Source organism: Pseudophryne corroboree, chromosome 1 (assembly GCF_028390025.1).
Source record: "Pseudophryne corroboree isolate aPseCor3 chromosome 1, aPseCor3.hap2, whole genome shotgun sequence".
Taxonomy (NCBI): domain Eukaryota; kingdom Metazoa; phylum Chordata; class Amphibia; order Anura; family Myobatrachidae; genus Pseudophryne; species Pseudophryne corroboree.
Window position 1 is genome coordinate 788,159,671 of NC_086444.1, and position 24,054 is coordinate 788,183,724.

At 47.5% G+C, this 24,054-nt stretch overlaps 1 protein-coding gene across 1 annotated transcript in view; it reads left to right on the forward strand.

The window, feature by feature from the left end:
* Positions 1-24,054, forward strand: part of UBE2D3 (ubiquitin conjugating enzyme E2 D3) — a 226,674-nt gene that overhangs the window by 144,175 nt on the left and 58,445 nt on the right. Inside the window, exon 5 of the mRNA XM_063918271.1 lies at positions 17,837-17,942. Within this exon, the coding sequence (XP_063774341.1) occupies positions 17,837-17,942 (106 nt within the window). The remainder of the gene's footprint in view (positions 1-17,836; positions 17,943-24,054) is intronic.

The following is a 24,054-nucleotide window of genomic DNA, read 5'->3' on the forward strand; positions in this document are numbered from 1 at the left end:
TGCGGGGTCGACACCTGAGTGGATGGTGCTGTGGAAGGAATTACGCGACAGTGTCGACTCCTTGCATAAAAGGTTTGACGACATACCTAATGTGGGACAGCCGGCTTCTCAGCCTGTGCCTGCCCAGGCGTCTCAAAAGCCATCAGGGGCTCTAAAATGCCCGCTACCTCAGATGACAGACACAGATGTCGACACGGATACGGACTCCAGTGTGTCGACGACGATGAGACTAATGTAACTTCCAGTAGGGCCACACGTTACATGATTGAGGCAATGAAAAATGTGTTGCACATTTCTGATGTTACCCCCGGTACCACAAAAAAGGGTATAATGTTTGGAGAGAAAAAACTACCAGTAGCTTTTCCTCCATCTGAAGAGTTAAATGAAGTGTGTGAAGAAGCGTGGGCTTCCCCTGATAAAAAGCTGGTAATTTCTAAGAGGTTACTAATGGCGTACCCTTTCCCGCCAGAGGGTAGGTCACGCTGGGAAACATCCCCTAGGGTGGATAAAGCGCTCACACGCTTGTCAAAGAAGGTGGCACTACCGTCTCCGGATGCGGCCACCCTGAAGGAATCTGCTGATAGAAAGCAGGAGGCTATCCTGAAATCTATATATACACACACAGGTGTTATCCTGAGACCGGCTATTGCTTCAGCCTGGATGTGCAGTGCTGCTGCTGCGTGGTCAGATTCCCTGTCAGAAAATATAGATACCCTAGACAGGGACACTATATTGCTAAACGTAGAGCATATAAAAGACGCACTTTTATACATGAGGGATGCACAGAGGGATATTTGCCGGCTGGCATCCAAAATTAGTGCAATGTCCATTTCTGCCAGGAGAGGGTTATGGACTCGGCAGTGGACAGGACATGCAGATTCCAAACGACACATGGAAGTTCTGCCTTATAAGGGTGAGGAGTTCGGGGATGGTCTCTCGGACCTCGTTTCCACAGCAACAGCTGGGAAGTCTACATTTTTACCCCATGTTCCCTCACAACCAAAGAAAGCACCGTATTATCAGGTACAGTCCTTTCGGCCCAATAGGGGCAAGCGGGTTAAAGGCGCATCCTTTCTGCCCAGAGGCAGAGGTAGGGGAAAGAAGCTGCAGCATACAGCCAGTTCCCAGGAGCAAAAGTCCTCCCCTGCTTCCGCTTCCTCTAAGTCCACAGCATGACGCTGGGGCTCCACAGGCGGAGCCAGGTACGGTGGGGGCCCGTCTCAAATATTTCAGCAATCAGTGGGCTCACTCACGGGTGGATCCCTGGATCCTTCAAGTAGTATCTCAGGGGTACAAGCTGGAATTCGAGACGTCTCCCCCCCCCCCCCCCCCCCCCCCCCCCCCGCCGTTTCCTCAAATCTGCCTTGCTAACAACTCCCTCAGGCAGGGAGGCAGTGTTACAGGCAATTCACAAGCTGTATTCACAACAAGTGATAGTAAAGGTGCCCCTACTTCAACAAGGACGGGGTTACTATTCCACAATGTTTGTGGTACCGAAACCGGACGGTTCGGTGAGACCCATTTTAAATTTGAAATCCTTGAACACATATATAAAAAAATTCAAGTTCAAGATGGAATCGCTCAGGGCGGTTATTGCAAGCCTGGACGAGGGAGATTACATGGTATCACTGGACATCAAGGATGCTTACCTGCATGTCCCCATTTACCATCCTCACCAGGAGTACCTCAGATTTGTGGTACAGGATTGTCATTACCAATTCCAGACGTTGCCGTTCGGTCTATCCACGGCTCCGAGGGTCTTTACCAAGGTAATGGCCGAAATGATGATACTCCTTCGAAAGAAGGGAGTTTTAATTATCCCGTACTTGGACGATCTCCTGATAAAGGCGAGGTCCAGAGAGCAGTTGTTGGTCGGGGTAGCACTATCTCGGGAAGTGCTACAACAGCACGGCTGGATTCTAAACATTCCAAAGTCACAGCTGGTCCCTACGACACGTCTACTGTTCCTGGGGATGGTTCTGGACACAGAACAGAGAAGTGTTTCTCCCAGAGGAGAAGGCCAAGGAGCTGTCATCTCTAGTCAGAGGCCTCCTAAAACCAAAACAGGTGTCGGTACATCACTGCACGCGGATCCTGGGAAAAATGGTAGCTTCCTACGAAGCGATTCCATTCGGCAGGTTTCATGCAAGAACCTTTTAGTGGGACCTGTTGGACAAGTGGTCCGGATCGCATCTTCAGATGCATCGTCTGATAACCCTGTCTCCAAGGACAAGGGTGTCTCTGCTGTGGTGGCTGCAGAGTGCTCATCTTCAAGAGGGCCGCAGATTCGGCATACAGGACTGGGTCCTGGTGACCACGGATGCCAGCCTTCGAGGCTGGGGGGCAGTCACACAGGGAAGAAACTTCCAAAGACTATGGTCAAGTCAGGAGACTTCCCTGCACATACATATTCTGGAACGAAGGGCCATTTACAATGCCCTTAGTCAGGCAAAACCCCTGCTTCAAAACCAGCCGGTACTGATCCAGTCAGACAACATCACGGCGGTCGCCCATGTAAACCGACAGGGCGGCACGAGAAGCAGGATGGCGATGGCAGAAGCCACAAGGATTCTCCGATGGGCGGAAAATCACATGTTCGCACTGTCAGCAGTGTTCATTCCGGTAGTGGACAACTGGGAAGCAGACTTCCTCAGCAGGCACGACCTCCACCCGGGAGAGTGGGGACTTCATCCAGAAGTCTTCCAACTGATTGTAAACCGTTGGGAAAGGCTACAGGTGGACATGATGGCGTCCCTCCTAAACAAAAAGCTAGAAAAGTATTGCGCCAGGTCAAGAGACCCGCAGGTGATAGCTGTGGACGCTCTAGTGACACCGTAGGTGTACTGGTCGGTTTGTGTTCCCTCCTCTGCCTCTCATTCCAAAGGTACTGAGGATAATACGGAGAAGAGGAGTAAGAACTATACTCATTGTTCCGGATTGGCCAAGAAGAGCTTGGTACCCGGAACTTCAAGAAATGATCACAGAGGACCCATGGCCTCTGCCGCTCAGACAGGACATGCTGCAGCAGGGGCCCTGTCTGTTCCAAGACTTACCGCGGCTGCGTTTGACGGCATGGAGGTTGAACACCGGATCCTGAAGGAAAAGGGCATTCCGGAGGAAGTCATTCCTACGCTGATTAAAGCTAGGAAAGAAGTAACCGCAAACCATTATCACCGCATATGGCGAAAATATGTTGCGTGGTGTGAGGCCAGGAAGGCCCCAACGGAAGAATTTCAGCTGGGCCGTTTCCTGCACTTTCTACAGTCAGGGGTGACTATGGGCCTAAAATTGGGTTCCATTAAGGTCCCGATTTCGGCTCTATCGATTTTCTTCCAGAGAGAACTGGCTTCACTACCTGAAGTTCAAACTTTTGTTAAGGGAGTGCTGCATATTCAGCCCCCTTTTGTGCCTCCAGTGGCACCTTGGGATCTCAACGTGGTGTTGGATTTCCTAAAGTCACATTGGTTTGAGCCACTTAAAACCGTGGATTTGAAATATCTCACGTGGAAAGTGGTCATTTTGTTGGCCTTGGCTTCGGCCAGGCGTGTATAAGAATTGGCGTTTTTGTCATGTAAAAGCCCTTATCTTATTTTCCATATGGATAGGGCAGAATTGAGGACTCGTCCCCAGTTTCTCCCTAAAGTGGTATCAGCGTTTCATCTGAACCAACCTATCGTGGTGCCTGCGGCTACAAAAGACTTGGAGGCTTCCAAGTGGTTGGACGTAGTCAGGGCCCTGAAAATGTTTCCAGGACAGCTGGAGTCAGAAAGACTGACTCGCTATTTTTCCTGTATGCGCCCAACAAGTTGGGTGCACCTGCTTCAAAGCAGACTATTGCTCGCTGGATCTGTAGTACGATTCAGCTTGCACATTCTGCGGCTGGACTACCGCATCCTAAATCAGTGAAAGCCCATTCCACGAGGAAGGTGGGCTCTTCTTGGGCGGCTGCCCGAGGGGTCTCGGCTCTACAACTTTGCCGAGCAGCTACTTGGTCGGGGTCAAACACATTTGCAAAATTCTACAAGTTTGACACCCTGGCTGAGGAGGACCTAGAGTTTGCCCATTCGGTGATGCAGAGTCATCCGCACTCTCCCGCCCGTTTGGGAGCTTTGGTATAATCCCCATGGTCCTTACGGAGTCCCAGCATCCACTTAGGACGTCAGAGAAAATAAGAATTTACTCACCGGTAATTCTATTTCTCGTAGTCCGTAGTGGATGCTGGGCGCCCATCCCAAGCGCGGATTGTCTGCAATACTTGTACATAGTTATTGCTTAACTAAAGGGTTATTGTTGAGCCATCTGTTGAGAGGCTCAGTTGTTATCATACTGTTAACTGGGTATTGTATCACGAGTTATACGGTGTGGCTGGTATGAGTCTTACCCGGGATTCAAAATCCTTCTTTATTGTGTCAGCTCTTCCGGGCACATTATCCTAACTGAAGTCTGGAGGAGGGTCATAGTGGGAGGAGCCAGTGCACACCAGTTAGACCTAAAGCTTTCTTTATAGTTGTGCCCAGTCTCCTGCGGAGCCGCTATTCCCCATGGTCCTTACGGAGTCCCAGCATCCACTACGGACTACGAGAAATAGAATTACCGGTGAGTAAATTCTTATTTTTAAGCTAACAGGTCTGAGGCATTGGTTAATACGTTCAGTACCGGGATAGGCGCTGGGTTGTGAGCTGGCCAAACTCCCTCTGTGTTTCTCTAACAGGCTTTGCTGTGGGTCTGTCCCCTATAGCCCTAGTGTGGTTGTGGGTGTCTGTACGCGTGTATCGACATGTCGGAGGATGAGTGCTCTTCCCTGGAGGGGGGACAAAAGACTGTGGGAGTGACAGTCAGCACTGCCGACGGCTGATTGGGTTAATATGTTGAGTGTTTTGCATGCAAACGTGACTTGCTTGAATAAGAGATTAAATAAATCTGAGTTTCAGAACCAGACATGGAGGAAATCCATGGAGGATGCATTATCACAAGTACAGACCCCCTTGGGGTCACAGAAGCGTTCATTTACCCAGATAGCGGATACAGATACCGACACGGACTCTTGATTCCAGTGTCGACTATAGTGACGCCAGTTGAATCCTAAACTGGCTAAAAGCATTCAGTACATGATTGTGGCGATAAAAGACGTATTACATATTACGGAAGACCCTACTGTTCCTGATACTAGGGTCTGTATGTTTAAGGGAAAGAAACCTGAGGTAATGTTTCCTCCCTCTCATGAAAGTACAGGTTCCCAAGAGAATTCCGGTGGCATATCCGTTCCCCTCTGGGGACAGGGACAAGTGGGAGTCGACCCCCACGGTGGACAAAGCTCTATCGAGGCTGTCCAAAAAGGTGGCGCTTCAGTCTCCTGACACAGCAGCTTTAAAGGATCCTGCGGATCGTAAGCAGGAAAATGCACTAAAATCCATTTGTCACTACAGGTACGCTGCTCAGACCTGCCGTTGCATGGGTGAGTAGCGCTATTGAAAAGTGGGCAGATAACTTGTCATCTGAGAGATTCCCTGGACAGGGATAGCGTCTTGACACTGGGTCATATCAGGGAAGCTGCGAGGGATATTGGCCTTTTGGGATCAAGGGCCAATGCCATGGCTGTCTCTGCTAGGAGGGCATTGTGGATTCATCAATGGAATGCTGACTCTAAGAAGACTATGGAGTCTCTGCTGTTTAACGGTAGTGTCTTGTATGGTGGCGGCCTCACTGACCTGGTATCTACGGCTACCGCGGGTAAGTCATCGTTCCTACCTTATGTGCCTGCACAACAAAAGAAAACGTCCCACTATCAGATGCAGTCCATTCGGCCCAATAAATACATAAAAGGACGAGGATCTTCCTCCTTTACTACGAGAGGAAAGGGGAAAAGGTCACAGGCTGTGGCAAGTTCCCAAGAGTAGAAGTCCTCCCTGGCTTCTACCAGATCCACCGCATGACGCTGGGGCTCCTCTGCGGGAGTCCGGACCGGTGGGGGCACGTCTCCAACTCTTCAGTCAGGTCTGGGTTCGCTCGCCCCTGGATCCTTGGGTATTAGAATTAGTAGCCCAAGGGTACAAATTGGAGTTTCAAGACGTGCCCCCTCACCGTTTTAAATTTTATTTTATTTATTTTTTATCGGCCTTGCCAGCTTCTCTTCCAGAAAGGGAGGTAGTATGCGCTGCAATACTAAAGCTGTGTCAAAATCATGTCATTGTCACAGTACCCCCGTCACAACAGGGTTGAAGGCTTTTATTCAGCCTGTTCGTGGTCCCGAAGCCGGATGGCTCAGTCAGTCCGATTTTGAACCTAAAATCCCTCAATTTCTATCTAAAAATTTCAAATTCAATATGGAATCTCTCCGAGCAGTGATCTCCAGTCTGGAGGAGGGGGATTTTATGGTGTCGGTCGACATAAAGGATGCCTACTTACACGTTCCCATATATCCTCCACATCAGGCTTACCTGAGATTTGCTGGTCAGGATTGTTATTACCTATTTCAGACGTTGCCATTTGGCCTGTCCACGGCTCCGAGGATTTTCAACAAGGTTATGGCGGAAATGATGGTTCTCCTGCGCAAGCAAGGAATCACAATTATCCCGTACTTGGACGATCTCCTGATAAAGGCGAGATCCAAGGAGCAATTACTGAAAAGCGTCACGCTCTCACTGACAATTCTGCAGCAACATGGTTGGCTCCTGAACTTGCCAAAGTCACAGTTGGTTCTGACTACACGACTGTTGTTCTTGGGTATGGTTCTGGATACAGAATTAGAGCGTTTTTCTTCCAGTGGAGAAGGCTCTGGAAATACAGAACATGGTAAAACAGATTCTGAAACCAGCAAGAGTGTCTATTCTTCAGTGCACTCGGTTGCTGGGGAAGATGGTGGCGGCCTACGAGGCCATTCAGTTTGGCAGATTCCCATGCCAGAGTGTTTCAGTGGGACCTGCTGCACAAGTGGTCCGGGTCTCACCTGTACATGCATCTGAAAATAATCCTATCTTCCAGGACCAGAATCTCTCTCCTGTGGTGGCTGCACAGTTCTCGCCTCCTAGAGGGGCGCAGGTTCGGGATTCAGGATTGGATCTTGGTGACCACAGATGCAAGTCTCCGAGGCTGGGGAGCAGTCACACAGGGGAATAATTTCCAGGGAAAATGGTCAAGCCAGGAAGCTTGTCTGCACATAAACATTCTGGAATTAAGGGCCATTTACAACGGCCTTCGGCAAGCGGAACATCTTCTTTGCGGTCTGCCCGTCTTGATTCAGTCAGACAACGTAACAGCAGTGGCATACATAAACCGCCAGGGCGGAACAAAGAGCGGCGATGGCGGAAGCCACAAGTTCTTCGCTGGGCAGAGAAACATGCAAGCGCTCTGTCGGCTGTCTTCATTCCAGGAGTGGGCAACTGGGAAGCAGACTAACTCAGCAGACACCATCTCCATCCAGGAGAGTGGGGTCTTCATCAAGAGGTCTTTGCAGAAGTGACAAGTCGTTGGGGAATTCCTCAAATAGACATGATGGCGTCTCGCCTCAACAAGAAGCTTCAGAGATATTATTCCAGGTCGAGGGACCATCAAGCAATATCGATGGACGCCCTGGTGACACCGTGGGTGTTTCAGTCGGTCTATGTGTTCCTTCCACTTTCGCTCATTCCGAAGGTGATAAAGATCATAAGAAGAACAAAGGTTCAGGCGATCCTCATTGTTCCGGACTGGCCAAGGAAGGCTTGGTATCCAGATCTTCAAGAATTGCTCATAGAAGATTCCTGGCCTCTTCATCTACGAGAGGACCTGTTACAGCAAGGACCGTGCGTGTATGAAGACTTAGCACGGCTGCTTTTGACGGCATGGCGGTTGAACGCCAAATTCTAGCCCGAACGGCTAGTAGTAGTCATTCCCACACTACTTCAGGCCAGAAAAGAGGTAACTGCAAAGCATTACCACTGTATTTGGAGAAAATGTGTCTTGGTGTGAATCCAAGAAGGCTCCTACGGAAGAATTTCAGCTGGGGCGTTTACTCCATTTTTTGCAAGCAGGTTTGGATGCGGGCCTTAAGTTAGGCTCCATTAAAGTACAAATTTCGGCCTTCACTATTTTCTTTCAGAAAGAATTGGCCTCCCTCCCAGAAGTTCAGACCTTCGTGAAGGGCGTGCTGCACATCCAACCTCCCTTTGTGCTCCCAGGTTCACCATGGGATCTTAATGTGGTGTTGCCGTTACCGAAATCTGTGAAGGCCCATTCTACCAGAAAGGTGGGCTCATACTGGGTGGCTGCCCGAGGGGTCTCTGCATTACAGCTTTGTCGAGCTGCTACTTGGTCGGGATCAAACACCTTTGTGAAGTTTTAAAAGTTTGATACCCTGACTGAGGAGGACCACTTGTTTGGTCAATCGGTGCTGCAGAGTCATCCGCACTCTCCCGCCCGTTCTAGAGCTTTGGTATAAATCCCATGGTTCTTGAAACATCACCAGCGTCCTCTAGGACGTATGAGAAAATAGGATTTTAATACCCACCGGTAAATCCTTTTCTCTTAGTCTGTAGAGGATGCTGGGCGCCTGTCACTGTGCGGACACTATCTGCAGTACTTGTTTAATAGTTATTGCTTGTGTTACACAAAGGTTGTGTTTCAGTTATGGTTAGCCTGTTGCTGATTTTGTTCATGCTGTTGACTGGACTTTTTGCTAATGCTATGTTGTACGGCGTGTTTGTGGTGTATATCTCACCCTTAGTTTAACAATAAATCCTTTTCTTTGAAATGTCCGTCTCCCTGGGCACAGTTCCTATAACTGGAGTCTGGAGGAGGGGCATAGAGGGAAGAGCCAGTTCACACCCATTTAAAGTCTTAAAGTGCCCATGTCTCTTGCGGATCCCGTCTATACCCCATGGTTCTTGAAGCATCCTCTACGGAGAAAAGGATTTACCGGAAGGTATTAAAATCCTATTTTTGCTGCTCCTCCATCCCCTGAAGCATATAGAGCAGGCCTGGCCAACCTGTGGCTCTCCAGCTGTTGTAAAACTACAAGTCCCATCATGCTTTGCCACAGTTTTGCTATTAGGGAATGCTAAAACTGTAGCAAGGCATGCTGGTATGTGTAGTTTCACAACATCTGGAGAGCCACAGGTTGGCCAGGTCTGATATAGAGTGTTGAATTCCACCTCGTTACCACCTCTTGCTTCAGTTGATGGTGGGGCAGGTTCAGGAGTGTTTGCTGGCCGCTCCAGTCTTTGGCACGCAGCGGGGAAAAATGCCGAAAGTGACCCGCAATTTATCGGGCCACCGACAGCATCTCCTGCACACCCCTGTCATTTTTAAAAAAAATTCTGCACCACCAAATTAATTGTATGTGCAAAACATGGGACGTGCTGGAATTTGCCCAGATGTAATGCACGCACAATATTGGTGGCGTTGTCAGATATCGCAAATCACCAGGAGAGTCCAGTTGGGGTAAGCCATTCTGCGATGATGATCCTCATTTTCCGTAAGAGGTTGTCAGCTTTGTGCCTCTTATGGAAAGTGGTGATGCATGGCGTGGCCTGCCTAGGAACGAGCTGGCGTTTGCAAGATGCTGCTACTGGTGCCGCTGCGGGAGGCCATACATCTACCCAGTGGCCTGTTAGTCATACAGTCCTTAGTCTGCCCTGTTCCACTTGTCCGTGGACACTGGATACAACCGCATTTTGTAGGACACTGGTGACTTTTTCTGATGTCTGTTTACATTCTCTGTATCGCCTGCCTAGAGAAATGGAACCTAGATGGGATTTGATACCGGGGAGACACTATCTCCATCAACTCTCTAAGTGCCACTGAACTAATGGTGGATATCGGATGCACCTCTAACACCAACATAGCGGTCAAGGCCTCAGTTATCTGCTTTGCAAAAGGATGACTGCTGTCATATTTCATCTTCCTCACAAAGAACTATTGGACAGTCAATTGCTTACTGGAAGTAGTACAAGTGGTCTTCCGACTTCCCTTCTGGTATGACTATCGACTCCCAGCAACAGCAGGCGTAACACTCAAGGATCCTACGGAGCAATCCCGGTTAGAAGGGCACTCCTCAGTCTTGACAGTGACATGGCCTGCAGGTCTATGGAAGTTCCTGACTGAGGAGGAAGTTGATGTTGAGGGAGTTGGTGGTGTGGCTTGCAGGAGCCTGGGTACAGGAGGAAGAAGTGATTTTGGCGTCAGTGGACTGCTTACGCTCTTACCCAAAGTTTCACAACTTGACACTGACTTCTGATGAATGCGCAGCAGGTGACGTATTAAGGAGGATGTTCTTAGGTGGATAACATCCTTAGCCCTACTTATTACAGATTGACAGAGGCAACAGATGGCTTGAAACCTGTTGTCTGGATTTGTGGACAACAGGTGTCTCCCCCGGTGTCTGACTTAAACAACCACACCACCAGAATCCTCATCGTCCACTTCCTCCTCAGCGCCAGCAACACTTATATCCTCATCCTGGTGTATTTCCAACAGTGACATCTTCAATTTGAATATCAGGAACTGGACTGTGGGTGCTCCTTCAGCACTTGCAGAGGGTGTGCAAATGGTGGAAGGAGCCAACTCTTCCCGTCCAGTGTTGGGAAGGTCAGGCATCGCAACCGCTGACACACTTGGACACTCTTTGGGGATTTGTGATACCATCTCAGCGCGCACAGTTCTTTTCTGTGCTCTATCTAGCTTAACTCTTAATTTTTCTAGCGAGAGGATGAGGGCTTCCATCGTCATGTGAAGCTGAACCACTAGTCATGAACATAGGCCAGGGCCTCAGCCGTTCCTTGCCAATCCGTGTCTTAAATGGCATATTGGCAAGTTTAAGTTTCTCCTCAGACTATTTAAAAAAAAAATTTGGTTCTTTTTACTGAACGTTGGCTATTTGGATTTTACACTCCCTCTACTATCACATTGGGCATCGGCCTTGGCAGATGACGTTGATGGTATTTCATCGTCTATGAATGGCTAGTGGCAGCAGCTTCAGCACTAGGAGGAAGTGTTTCTTCTTGGTTTTTCCCTATTTTCTCAATTTTTGTTCATTTTTTGGGAGTTATGAGACAATATGTGGCACAGGAATGACTGATGAGACAGGACACTACCTCTGGTCTGATGCAGCCCAGCAGGTTGTTATAATTGTTATACTACAGCAGTGGACATATAGCAGCAGCGTATATCGTCACTGGAATTACTGACAACACAGGACACTACCACTGGTCTGCACAACACAGCACCACTTTACAGCTAAGCTGGATATATGGCAGCAGAGAACACCAACACTGTGACTGCCTGGACTGATGCAGTACAACACTTGCCACCCCACTTTCCCACCCCAACACAGACACTGAACACTGAGGACACATCCTCTCTATACACTCTCTCCGAGACTGGAGTGAAAAATTGGCTGCGACGCGCGGCTCCTTTATATGGAATCCAAATCCCGCGAGAATCCGACAGCGGGATGGCGTATTTCCAAGTCAGGGCCGGGCAAGAGACGTGAAGTCCAGTTCTCTGAGAACCTAACCCGCTCATCTCTTAATATTACTGTGTTTTTTTTGGGTGTTTTTTTTGCTATGCATCTGAATACGGTTAACTTTTAGAAAGTAATGCAGTAATGTTTCTCCTACATCCTTGAAATGTATCTGTAGTTGAGTATGTGCTCATATTGCTCATTATACTCATGTATAACATGTGACTGACTGCTACTGTGATTGCTGACTTTACTATCATTCTGTCAGTTTTTTTCAATCTATTCCGATCCTCAATGCTGGTGTATAGCAGGGTAGGGTCGCATTGTATGTCACCTTAAAGAGTCTTAAAGTGATTGCAGTCACAAATTGTGTAGTACACTGTAAGTGTTGATTATTTATGTCTAGTAGTGCAAAGGTGAGGAAGATGCAGTACACTCACAGCAACAGCAACACCAACACTCATTTCGTGTTTGTCTTGCAAAGCTGGGTTAACCTCTCGGGATTTGGTTCAGGATGGTTTGTGTGCAAATTGTTTTTTAGTTTTCACCAAGGTCTCTTAATAGTACAAGGCAGAAACAGGTGCAAGTTGATCCCCCTTGTGCTATGTTTGCACAAACCTTATCCAGTATAGCTAAGCAGATAATTCCAACTTCTGTACCAGGAATAGGTTACACGATTAACCCTTACATGCAGCTTCCCACTTGTGGATTATCACTTCCAGCAGCATCCTCTCAAGAAACAGGCTGAAAAGCCAGTGGTAAGTACATCTACATCTTCAGTCTACACATGTTTCAGATTAGGATTCAGAAGAGGATGAAGGCTCATTAAGCTCTGGTTCTGCATACGAAGAGGAGGTGGTAGGCTTCAGCTCAGTGGACAGCTCAGTTAATTAAGGCAATGAAAACCATTCTATCCTTAAAAGAAGCCTGTGTTAAAATCCAAAGAACCTGTGTTTAAACGTCCCAAAACAGTTGACTGAATTTCCTGGGTCAGATCAGCTGAAAAATCAGTAAGAAGTTTAGAATTCCTAGGAAATGGAATTCCAATTTTCTCCGGCAGGGTCCACAGGGTATCCATAGGATAACAATGGGATATGATGGAGCGACAGCGGATTGGCATCAAACTATCAAAAGCTTTCAGGCCTCCAGGATGCAAAGGTCCCGTCCATATATCCCCACCCACTGGCTCAGGCAAATCAGTCTTTTGTTTGGTTCGGCAGGAGCCGAACCATGGTCACAGGGCTGCTGTTCCTTCTAGCAGCCCTAACGCTTACCCACGAGTACAGTGCTGTTTCGGCGGGTGTCTGTGTCTGATATACTAGCAGGTCCAGCAGACGTTACCAGGCTGTGGCCGGAGCACGGAGATAAGGTAAGGCATCGATTCCGCTTAGTAGATGGAATACGGACACAGCCGCACTGTATTGGGAGGAGACTACCAAACAGTAGCTAATTCTGCTGCCACCGCGGGTGCACCAGCACTAGGCCTTAGGGATCTTAGGCACCAGGAATAGTATGAGGCCGCGATCCCTAGGGTTTGTCAGCAAGTTAGACGCTCTCCTGGTCGCCCCTTCTCCCCGGTTCATGAACTGTTTCCTCGCTTCCATCCCAGACGCTGCCATGTGTGGACTCGGTTGCAGCATAGGCCGCTGCGTCTGTGTTCACTAAATGCTACTGCGAGGAGACAGTCGCAGCATTGGCCTGTGTGACCGGTGTATCTGTGTTCACTGAGCGTCTGTGGTCACCATAGGTTCCCGGAGTGACAGTGTACACTAGTAGCGTCTGGATCCACTCGGCGTTCGCTAACGTATTGATCAATCCTGGAAGCGAGGCGAGTCTCCCTGTATCCCACTCTACTGAGTGAGGGCTATATAGCAATAAATTTCTATCTACCTTGTTTACTATGAATAGTTAAGTGCCTATTGCATATGATTCTGTGTACATTTACTGTGGGTTTTCTTCGCATTGTCTGAATACACTAGATCTGTGTAAAACAGGATTCAGTAATATGTTCTCCTACATACTTTAAAATTTGTTTGTAGTTGATGATGTGCTCATATGACTAGTATATACTATGTGACTGCTAGTGTGATTGCTGACTTTAATGTTTGTCAGTTGTTTCTTCTGATCCTCAATGCTGGTGCATGGGTAGGGTCAGATTGATATCACTTTAGAAGGTTAAAGTGATTAGTCACAAATTGTGTAGTACACTGTGAAAGTGCTGATTATTCATCATGTCTGAGCGGCAAAAGTGATGAAGGTACACTTACAGTAACACCAACACTCATATCATGTTTGTCTTGCAAAACTGTATTATCCTCTCGGTATCTGGTTCAGGATGGTTTATGTGCATATTGTTTTGCTTTTTGGCAAAATGCAAGGCAGATCCCTGTACGAGATGGATCCACCTTGGGCTATGTTTGCACAGACCTTGTCCAGTATAGCTGAACGGGTAATGCCTACAGCTGCTTTACCAGGAATGGGGTACACTATCAACCCATACATGCAGCTCCCTACCTATGGTATATCATTGCCCCCAGCAGCTTCTCATATGAAACAAGCTGATAAACCGATAAGTAAACCTTCACACGCTACACAAGATGATTCATCGGAAGATGAATTCAATTTACTCTACTTCGGCATACAAAGAGGAGGAAGAAGGTCTCAGCTCAGTGGATATAGCTGAGTTAATTAGAGCTATGAAGGCCGTTCTATCCTTAAATGATTCAGCAGAGCCTTTGTTAAAAACCAAGGCACCTGTATTTAAACATCCCAAAACAGTTAAGACTGAGTTTCCAGGGTCAGACCAGCTGACAGAAATCATGGAAGAGGCTTGGGCTACACCCAATAAAAAATATAGAATTCCAAAAAAATGGGATTCCAATTATCCTTTTCCAGCAGGGGACTGTTTAAAAAGGGAGGTGGCTCCTAAAGTAGATCCGCATGTAATTCGATTAGTGCGAAAATCTATATTGCCTTTACCGTCAACATCATTAAATGATGTCGCGGATAGAGTGGATGGTTTTCTGAAAACCATATTTTCTCTGCTGGGGCAGTCATAAGGCCAACCATGGCTTCAACTTGGAAGGCAAAGGCAGTGGCTGCCTGGGCTGATGCACTGGAAGAGGATGTTTTCTCAGCTTCTAGAGAACAAAAATCCTATATAGCTCATATTAAACAGGCTGCAGTATTCTTGGAAGAAGCGGCATTAGATATGGGTACTATTGCTTCTAAAGCATCTACCTCAACAATAGCTGCTCGCAGAGCACTTTGGTTACGTACGTGGAAAGTTGAGTCAGAATCTAAAAGTTGTTTTTTTTGCTGGAAATTTTCTTTTTGATAAAGAATTCAGATATTTTGGAGTCAGAAGCAGACTCCCAAAAGGTCAAGTTTCCTTCCACGCATAATCCCAAACCTAAGGGTCCAGTTTTTCGGTCGCAAGGAAAAGTGAAGGGAAAAAGTGATCGTAAGCAGCCCCAATACAATAAGTTGGGTAAGTCAAAGCATTGGGCTACCAGAGGGCCAGCTTCCAAACCAGAAGATAAGCCATCAGCCTGATGGTGCGGGCCTCCCCCTGGAGGTCCCCAGGGTAGGGGGCTGGCTTCAGTGTGCACAGGTCTGGCAGCGGTCTACAACAGATGCCTGGGTGCAAGAAGCAGTATCTCTAGGTTATGTTTTCCCCTTCAAAAAGCATCCTCCTTGAAGGTTCTTCTGCACCAGCTCATCTCGTGTGGAGGCGAAGGCAAGGGCCTTGCAAGAAGCAGTTAAGAAATTGCTTCAGTCAGGAGTAATCATTCCAGTACTCCCTGCACAGGGTATTTACTCCAACCTGTTCACGCAGCAATGCGAGTGATGGGTATGGTGTCAACATTCAACATGGAGTATGCACAATTCCATTTGCCCTGTCAGAACAAAGTTCTCTCATACGGGTCAAGAACAAAGTATCCCAGAGCGATCTTTGTGAATGCCCTGTTGGTGAGATGAGATTTTCATCTTTTCATCTGGCCTATGTGTTTCATCCAATCACCTTTTTACCCAGGGTGTTGAGAAAGATAATGTCTCTGCTCACTACTCGTAAGGTAGGTCCATCATGAGCAGCACAGCATGGTCCATCAGCAAAACGGATATGTAAGGCAGCAACATGGTCTAACACATTCATTAGACATTGTCGTGGATACCTTTTTGCCTCTCAGGATGCTGAATTCAGGCAAATGATTCTCCTGTCTGATCAGGAGCGTACCCACCACTAAAATTGCTTTGGGAGATCCCAGTGTTATCCTGTGGATAACCTGTGGACCCTGCCGGAGAAATATACGTTATGGTAAGAACTTAGTTGATAACGGTATTTCTCCTTAGTCCACAGGGATCCCACCCTGACGCACCTGATTTGAGGATCCTTTTACTAACTTGTTGCTCCTTGTATGGAAGGGTGTGAATGTGTGTTCTCGCCTGATAGCCCTAATCTATGATGTTCCTGCCTTAAGCTTTGGGAAAACGGATTTGCCTGAGGCGGGGATATATGGACAGGCCTGTTGCATGCTGGGAGGGCGAAAAGCTTTGACTGATAGGTGCAAAACCGCTGTCGCTTCATCCTATCCCAGTGTTATCCTGTGGACTTATGGTAAGAACTTACCGTTGATAACGGTATTTATCTTAGTGTGTGTATGTTTCAGAACTATGAGTGTAGACCAATCCGATGTGGAATGTACCAAGAGTCTTTGTTAGCTGAATATGTTCAAGATACCTGGAATGAACCCTCACACCAAAAATATCACCCAAGAAAAAAATAATTAAACATTGTGTAGTTGGTACAATGTATTTTCTTAAATTAGTACGTAAAATTAATCTTAAAGCAATGTACAGTGAACCTGTCTGTGTACAGTAGATGTAAATATGACCCACCCTCACCTACCACTTAATGACAAGTGGATGTTCCGTTTATCCTGGTGATGCATGCACATTCATCTGTTTGAAACCACATCTATTGTAATCAGACTTCAACTGATTTCAGTGGATGTATTGCTCACCAATGAGAGCATTTCTTTTGTTTTAGGGCATTTTTGGATGTCCTCTTAAGTGAACTTTGAGGTCCACTAAAGGGAACATACACACTTGTCATTAAGTGGTAGTGCCACAGTTTTCAAATTCTTAAGTGGACGGATGGGTAATCCCAATCATTTGATTTTAAGTCAAATCGTCCTAATACCCCTGAAGTCAGCATGACGAAACGCATAGGGTTCACCAATATACAACGTACAGTGTCTATTTGCACTGTCCGTCCCAGAGCTCACACCTTTGTTAAGGTGAGATATTTAAATCTAATGTACAGACGTTCACTGTAAATTGCTGTAAGATGAATTTTATGTACTAATTTAAGAAAATACATTGTACCAATAAAATGTTTAATTTTTTTTCTTGGGTGATATTTTTGGTGTGACGGTTCATTCCAGGTATCAAACTCGTTCAGCTAACAAAGACTCTTGGTACATTCCACATCGGATTGGTCTACACTCATGGGGAGTTAATTCAGACCTGATCGCTGCTGTGCGTGTTTGCACAGCAGCGATCAGGTCTGAAGTGCGCCGACTGCTGTCGTAGCTCACCGATCGCCTCCCCCTGATTGACAGGCGGTCGCTGGGCGGGAGGAGGCATTTAGGGGGCAGGGTCCATGCAATGCAGGCGTGGCCGGACCGTTGGGTATGGGGGGCGCGGCAGCTGTATGATGTCACGCAGCTGCTGAGACCTGGGCAGCGACGAGTAGCTGCCATCGCGCAGGAGGTGCGCTGGCTGGCAGCTACTCCTGAAGTACACAAGCCGATGCTTTTGTACTTCTACGATGGGGCAGGGACTGACATGCGGTGTGGGCAAGCCCTGTGCTGGGCATCCCCCTGCATGTCAGGAAAACTGATAGTAGATGTGCTAAATATAGCACATCTACGATCAGATCTGAATCGCCTAATTCTGAAGTTTTTCAGCATTGTATATACTAGTGCCCTTAGATATTGTTTGAATTGTACGGTTTCCACTAACAGGTTGTCTATAGTGCTGCTTTGTCAGTGCCAGATAGGAGTATTTTGTGTGTATAGGGGTGTGTATATGTGTGTATATATGCGTATGTATATATTATGTATGTATGTATGTGTGTGTGTGTATATATATATATATATATATATATATATATATATATATATATATATATATATATATATATATATATGACTCTCACACACACTTGTGTTCATCTCTCCTCTAGAAGCATATTTTAATCCAATTGTTAACTTGCCCTTCATCCAAAATAGCAGAACAATTAGACACCAGGTTTTTAAAACTGTTATGTATAAGATTCATGTAATTTACTACAATATTGCTCTATTTATTGCATTTGTGTTTTGCTATTAACAGGTTGCATTTACAACAAGAATCTACCATCCAAATATTAACAGCAATGGCAGCATTTGTCTTGATATTCTCAGATCACAGTGGTCCCCAGCTTTAACTATTTCTAAGGGTGAGTTTGCTAAACACGTTCTAATGTTTGTTAGAACCATAATATTTTTAAATTGTGTGAATACTACAAGATTCTCGAATCTTAAAGAGCGCCTGCCTGAATGTGCATGTTAAAACATCAGTAATGCACATTTGTGGCACTATCTAACAAATGTGGTAGGTGGGGGTAAATGTGCAGTTTTGCTTGTTTCCATGGTTACTGATGAGCTATTTCAGGCAGAAGTTATATGGCAAATGTTCAAGAAATGTAGTAATTTTAATTGCAGATTCTCAAGTGCCGAGACCCTTAGATTTATAAAATTAGAATGCAGTACTGTAATAGCGGCTATCTTGTGTTGTGTATAGAATCAAATTGCAAGTGAATGTTTTGGAGAATTGTGCCCAAAATTGTGTTGGCAATCACTTTTTGAAAGTGTATGTATGTGCATAGATGTAGATACATACATATACAGTTCGGCACTCACTGTGTAATCCAGCTTTCGTGCCTGATTAAAATCATGCACATTCTTCCCAAAAGAATGGCACTGGAGGTATTTGTAATTGCAGTAAAACAAAGACTTATAGTGTGTGTGTGTGTGTGTGCATGTATGTATGTGTAATATATATATATATATATATATATATATATATATATATATATATATATATATATATATATATATATATATATATTAAAATGTGTGTGTATCTATAGAGTATCCCATATCCAAATATTCCGATATGGAATATTCTAAAACACTGACTTGTTTGAGTGAGATACTGAAAACTTTTTGTTTTCTGATTGGTCAATGTACACAAACTTTGTTTAATACAGTTATTCAAAATATTGTATTAAATGACATTCAGGCTGTGTGTATATGGAACATAAATGCATTCTGTGCTTAGACTTGGGTCCCATTGCCATGATATTTCATTATGGTATGCAACTATCAGTGTCCGCCCTGCGGGGTCTTGAGCCATTGCCCCCGCTGACTGGACATTGAGCTCCAGAGGGGTCTGATCGCGCCCCGCCGCAGTGGAATGCTCGCCCTGGCAGCCAGCCGCCACCCCCTCAGGATGCTGAAAATAGGCGAGTGAGTCACTGTCCCCCCTTGCAAGCGGGGGGACAGTGTGAATGTTTGCGGCTAGTGGGTAGGAGCGCTCAGCGGTACTGCGGAGCAGCGCCGGGGGGTGGGCGGGGCGCCCTGGGCCAGCTCCGGACCCAAATGATGGTGGACAGCTAGGCCTGGAGGACGGTCAGGTGGGGGCAAGACTCCGGCAGTTCAGCCACGTCTGGGTGTTGTCGGGTCTGGACCCCTCAGTTCTGGATATAGTGTCCAGAGGGTACAGACTGGAGTTTCAAGACTCCCCGCCTCACCGTTTCTTCAAGTCAGGCTTGCCAGCGCAGCTTACAGACAGGACAATTCTTCTGGAGGCCATCAGAAAATTGGTGGTATCAGAGTTCATTGTTCCGGTCCCACTTCAGCAGTGGAACAAGGTTTATTATTCAAACCTTTTTGTGGTACCGAATCCGGATGGTTCCTTACGGCCTATTCTAAACTTAAAATCTTTGAACCCTTATCTCAGGGAGTTCAAATTCAAGATGGAATCTCTGAGCTGTCATCTCAGGACTGTCGGAGGGGGAGTTCCTGGTGTCCCTGGACATCAAGGATGCTTACCTCCACATTCCCATTTGGGTGCCGCATCAGGCATATTTCAGGTTTGCGCTGATGGACGATAACTATCAGTTCCAGGCGCTGCCGTTTGGCCTCTCCACAGCACAAAGGATCTTCACCAAGGTGATTGCGGAGGAGAACCATCATCTCCGCCAACACTGGGTGAACATTATTCCATTTCTGGACGATCTCCTGATCAAGGCGTCGTCCAGGGAGAGGTTGTTGCGTTCCATCGCACTCACGACACGGCTGCTCAGGAGGCACAGTTGGATCCTGAACTTTCCGAAGTCTCATCTGGAGCCGACAAGGCTGCTGTCTTTCCTGGAAATGATCCTCGACACGGAAGGGCAGAGGGTATTTCTCCCGGTGGAGAAAGAGTTGGTGATTCAAGCAATGGACCGGGAGGTCCTAAAGCCTGCCCGGGTATCGGTTCATCAATGCATACGCCTTCTGGGGAAGATGGTTGCTGCCTACGAGGCTCTGCAGTACGGCAGGTTTCATGCTCGACCCTTTCAGCTGGACCTTTTGGACCAGTGGTTGGGCTCTCACCTACACATGCACAACCTGTTTCCGAAAGCCAGGATTTCACTCCTCTGGTGGCTGCAACTTCCACACCTTCTGGAAGGGAGAAGGTTCGGAATTCAAGACTGGATCCTTCTAACCACAGATGTAAGTCTAAGAGGTTGTTGGGCAGTTGCTCTGGGGGAATCCTTTCAGGGACGATGGTCAGATCAAGGGTCACTTCTCCCAGTAAACATCCTGGAACTCAGGGCTGTTTACAACGCCCTTCTGCAAGCAGCACACCACCTACAGGATCGGGCTGTTCAGGTGCAGTCGGACAATGTGACCTACATAAACCGACAAGGTGGAACCAAAGGGCAGGGCTGCCATGTCAGAGGTGTCAAAAATCCTCATCTGGGCAGAAAGGCACGCTGTGATGATGTCTGCAATCTTCATTCCAGGCGTAGACAACTGGGAAGCAGACTTTCTCAGCAGACACGATGTCCATCCAAGGGAGTGGGGCCTCCATCCAGAGGTGTTCGAGGAGGTAACCAGTTGATGGGGGGTTCCTCACATAGACATGATGGCCTCACGCCTCAACAAAAAGCTACAGAGGTACTGTCCACAGGCAATGGCGGTGGACGCACTGGTAACACCGTGGGTGTTCAAGTCAGTGTATGTGTTCCCTCCACTTCCTCTGATACCAAAGGTTCTTCAGCTCGTAAGAACAACAAAGGTTCCGTCAAACCTCATTGCTCTGGACTGGCCAAGGAGGGCTTGGTACGCAGATTTGCTGGATCTTCTGTTGAAGATCCACGGCCTATACCTCTTCGGGAGGATCTGCTTCTGCAGGGGCCGTTCACTTATCAAGACTTACCGCGGCTACGTTTGACGGCATGGCGGTTGAATGCCAGATCTTAGCTCGAAAAGGTATCCCGAGTGAGGTCATTCCTACCCTGATACAGGCCAGGAAGGGGGTAACGTCTACACATTACCATCGCATTTGGAAGAAATAAGTTTCTTGGTGTGAGGCCAAGAAGTTTCCGGTGGTGGAGTTTCAACTTGGACGTTTTCTCCTTTTCCTGCAAGCAGGGGTGGATATGGGACCAAGACTGGGCTCCAAGGTCCAGATCTCTGCTTTGTCCATCTTCTTCCAAAAACAATTTGCTGTTCTTCCTGAGGTTCAGACCTTTTTGAAAGGGGTTCTGCACATCCAGCCTCCCTTTGTTTGTGCCTACGGCACTATGGGATCTTGATGTGGTGTTGCAGTTCCTGCAATCTGCTTGGTTTGAGCCTCTACAGGAGGCTGACCAAGTTTCTCACGTGGAAGGCGGTCACCTTGTTGGCCTCGGCTTCTGCACGACGCGTGTCTGAATTGGGGGCTTTATCTTGTAAAAGCCCCTATCTGATCTTGTATGAAGACAGGGTGGAACTTAGGACTCGTCCACAGTTCCTACTTAAGGTTGTGTCGGCTTTCCACTTCAACCAACCTATTGTGCCAGTGGCTACTGACTCCTCAATTACTTCAAAGTCCTTGGAAGTAGTGAGGACTTTGAAGTTTTACGTGAAGAGGACGGCTCGTCTTAGGAAAAGTGACTTTGTCCTCTCTGATCCAAAATTGGATGTCCTGCTTCTAAGCAGTCCATTTCCCGCTGGATCAGGTTCACTAACCAGCATGCTTATTTCACGGCAGAATTGGCATGTCCGAGATCTGTAAATGCCCACTCGTAAAGTGGGCTCTTCCTGGGCGGCTGCCCGGGGTGTCTCAGCGGTACAACTCTGCTGAGCAGCTACTTGGTCTGGATCAAACACGTTTGCCAAGTTTTACAGGTTCGATACTTTGGCCTTTGACCTCAAGTTTGGTCAAGCAGTGTTGCAGGAGCCTCCACGCTCTCCCTCCCGTACTGGGAGCTTTGGTAAATACCCATGGTACTAACATGAACCCCAGCATCCTTCTAAGAGGAAATAGGATTTTGATTACCTACCGGTAAATCCATTTCACTCCTCTGGTGGCTGCAAATGCCTCACCTTCTGGAGGGCCACAGGTTCGGGATTCAGGACTGTGTTCTTCTTACCGTGGATGCAAGTCTCCAGGGCTGGGGCGCAGTCACTCAGGGGGAAACCTTCCAAAGTAGGTGTCAAGCCTGGAATCCAGTCTTCAAATAAACATTCTGGAACTAAGCTGTCTACAATGGTCTTCTCCAAGCGGCTCATCTGCGAGATCGAGCCATTCAAGTACAGTCGGACAATGTAACGACTGTGGCCTACATAGACCGACAGGGCGGAACAAACAGCAGAGCTGCAATGTCAGAGGTAACAAGAATCATCCTCTGGGCAGAAAAGCACGCAGTGGTTCGGTCTGCAATCTTCATTCCGGGAGTAGACAACTGGGAAGCGGACTTCCTCACAGACAATATCTCCATCCGGAGGTGTTCACGGAGGTTAACCGGTCTATGGGGGTGTACCTCAAATAGACATGATGGCCTCTCGTCTCAACAAGAAGCTTCAGAGGTATTGTTCCAGGTCAAGGGACCCGCAAGTCGTGGTGGACGCCCTAGTGACTCCGTGGGTGTTCCAGTCTGTGTACGTGTTTCCTCCACTTCCACTCATTCCAAGAGTTCTAAAACTCATAAGGAGCACAACAGTTCAGGCAATCCTCATTGCTCCAGACTGGCCAAGAAGGGCTTGTTAAGCAGATCTACTGCTGGAAGAGCCGGGGCCTCTTCCCCTTCAGGAGGACCTGCTGCAGCAGGGGCCGTTCGCTTATCAAGACTTACCGCGGTTATGTTTGACGGCATGGAGGTTGAACGCCAGATAATCGCTCGGAAGGGCATCCTGAACAAGGTTATTCCTACCCTGATACAGGTTAGGAAAGAAAATTCCCATCGCATTTGGATAAAATATGTATCTTGGTGTGAGTCCAAGAAGTTTCAACTGGGACGGTTTCTCCTCTTCCTGCAAACAGGTGTGGATATGGGCCTGAGGTTGGGAACCGTAAAGGTCCAGATTTCGGCCCTATCCCTTCCAGAAATAATTGGCTTCCCTCCCTGAGGTTCAGACTTTCTTGAAAGGGGTTCTGCACATCCAGCCTCCCTTTGTGCCGCCTATGGCGCCCTGGGATCTTAACGTGGGCTGCTGCCCGTGGTGTGTCGGCTTTACGGCTTTGCCGAGTGGTTACTTGGTCTGGGTCGAACACGTTTGCAAAGTTCTACAGTTTCGATACTTTGATCAAACTTTAGGTCCTCAGAGGCCAATCAGTTTTGCAGGAGCCTCCGTGTTCTCACTCACGTTCTGGGAGCTTTGGTACATCCCCATCAGTGCTGTAACTAGGCATTTTAGCCCTGTGTGGAAGAAATGACAGTGGTGCCGCGCGCGCCCCCCCCCTTCCCCCATATGTAGGATATGGGCAGTGCGCGCCGTAGGCGCGCGAAAAATATATAGTGGCATGGCTTCATGGGGGAGGGGCGTGACCACAAAATAATAGCAATTCATACTACGGTGCACAGTAGTCTACATTATTCAAATTACGCTGCACAGTAGTGCCACTACACCAGGTAGAGCCCCTTTTATACATTACAGCAGACAGCGTCCCCCTTTTTTACACATTACAGCAGACAGTCTCCCTTTTAAAACATTGCGGCAGCCAGTCCCCCTTTTTACACATTGCGGCAGCCAGTCCCCCTTTTTACACATTGCGGCAGCCAGTCCCCCTTTTTACACATTGCGGCAGCCAGTCCCCCTTTTTACACATTGCGGCAGCCAGTCCCCCTTTTTACACATTGCGGCAGACGGTGTCCCCCTTTTTACACATTGCGGCAGACGGTGTCCCCCTTTATACACATTGCGGCAGACGGTGTCCCCCTTTATACACATTACGGCAGACGGTGTCCCCCTTTATACACATTACGGCAGACGGTGTCCCCCTTTATACACATTACGGCAGACGGTGTCCCCCTT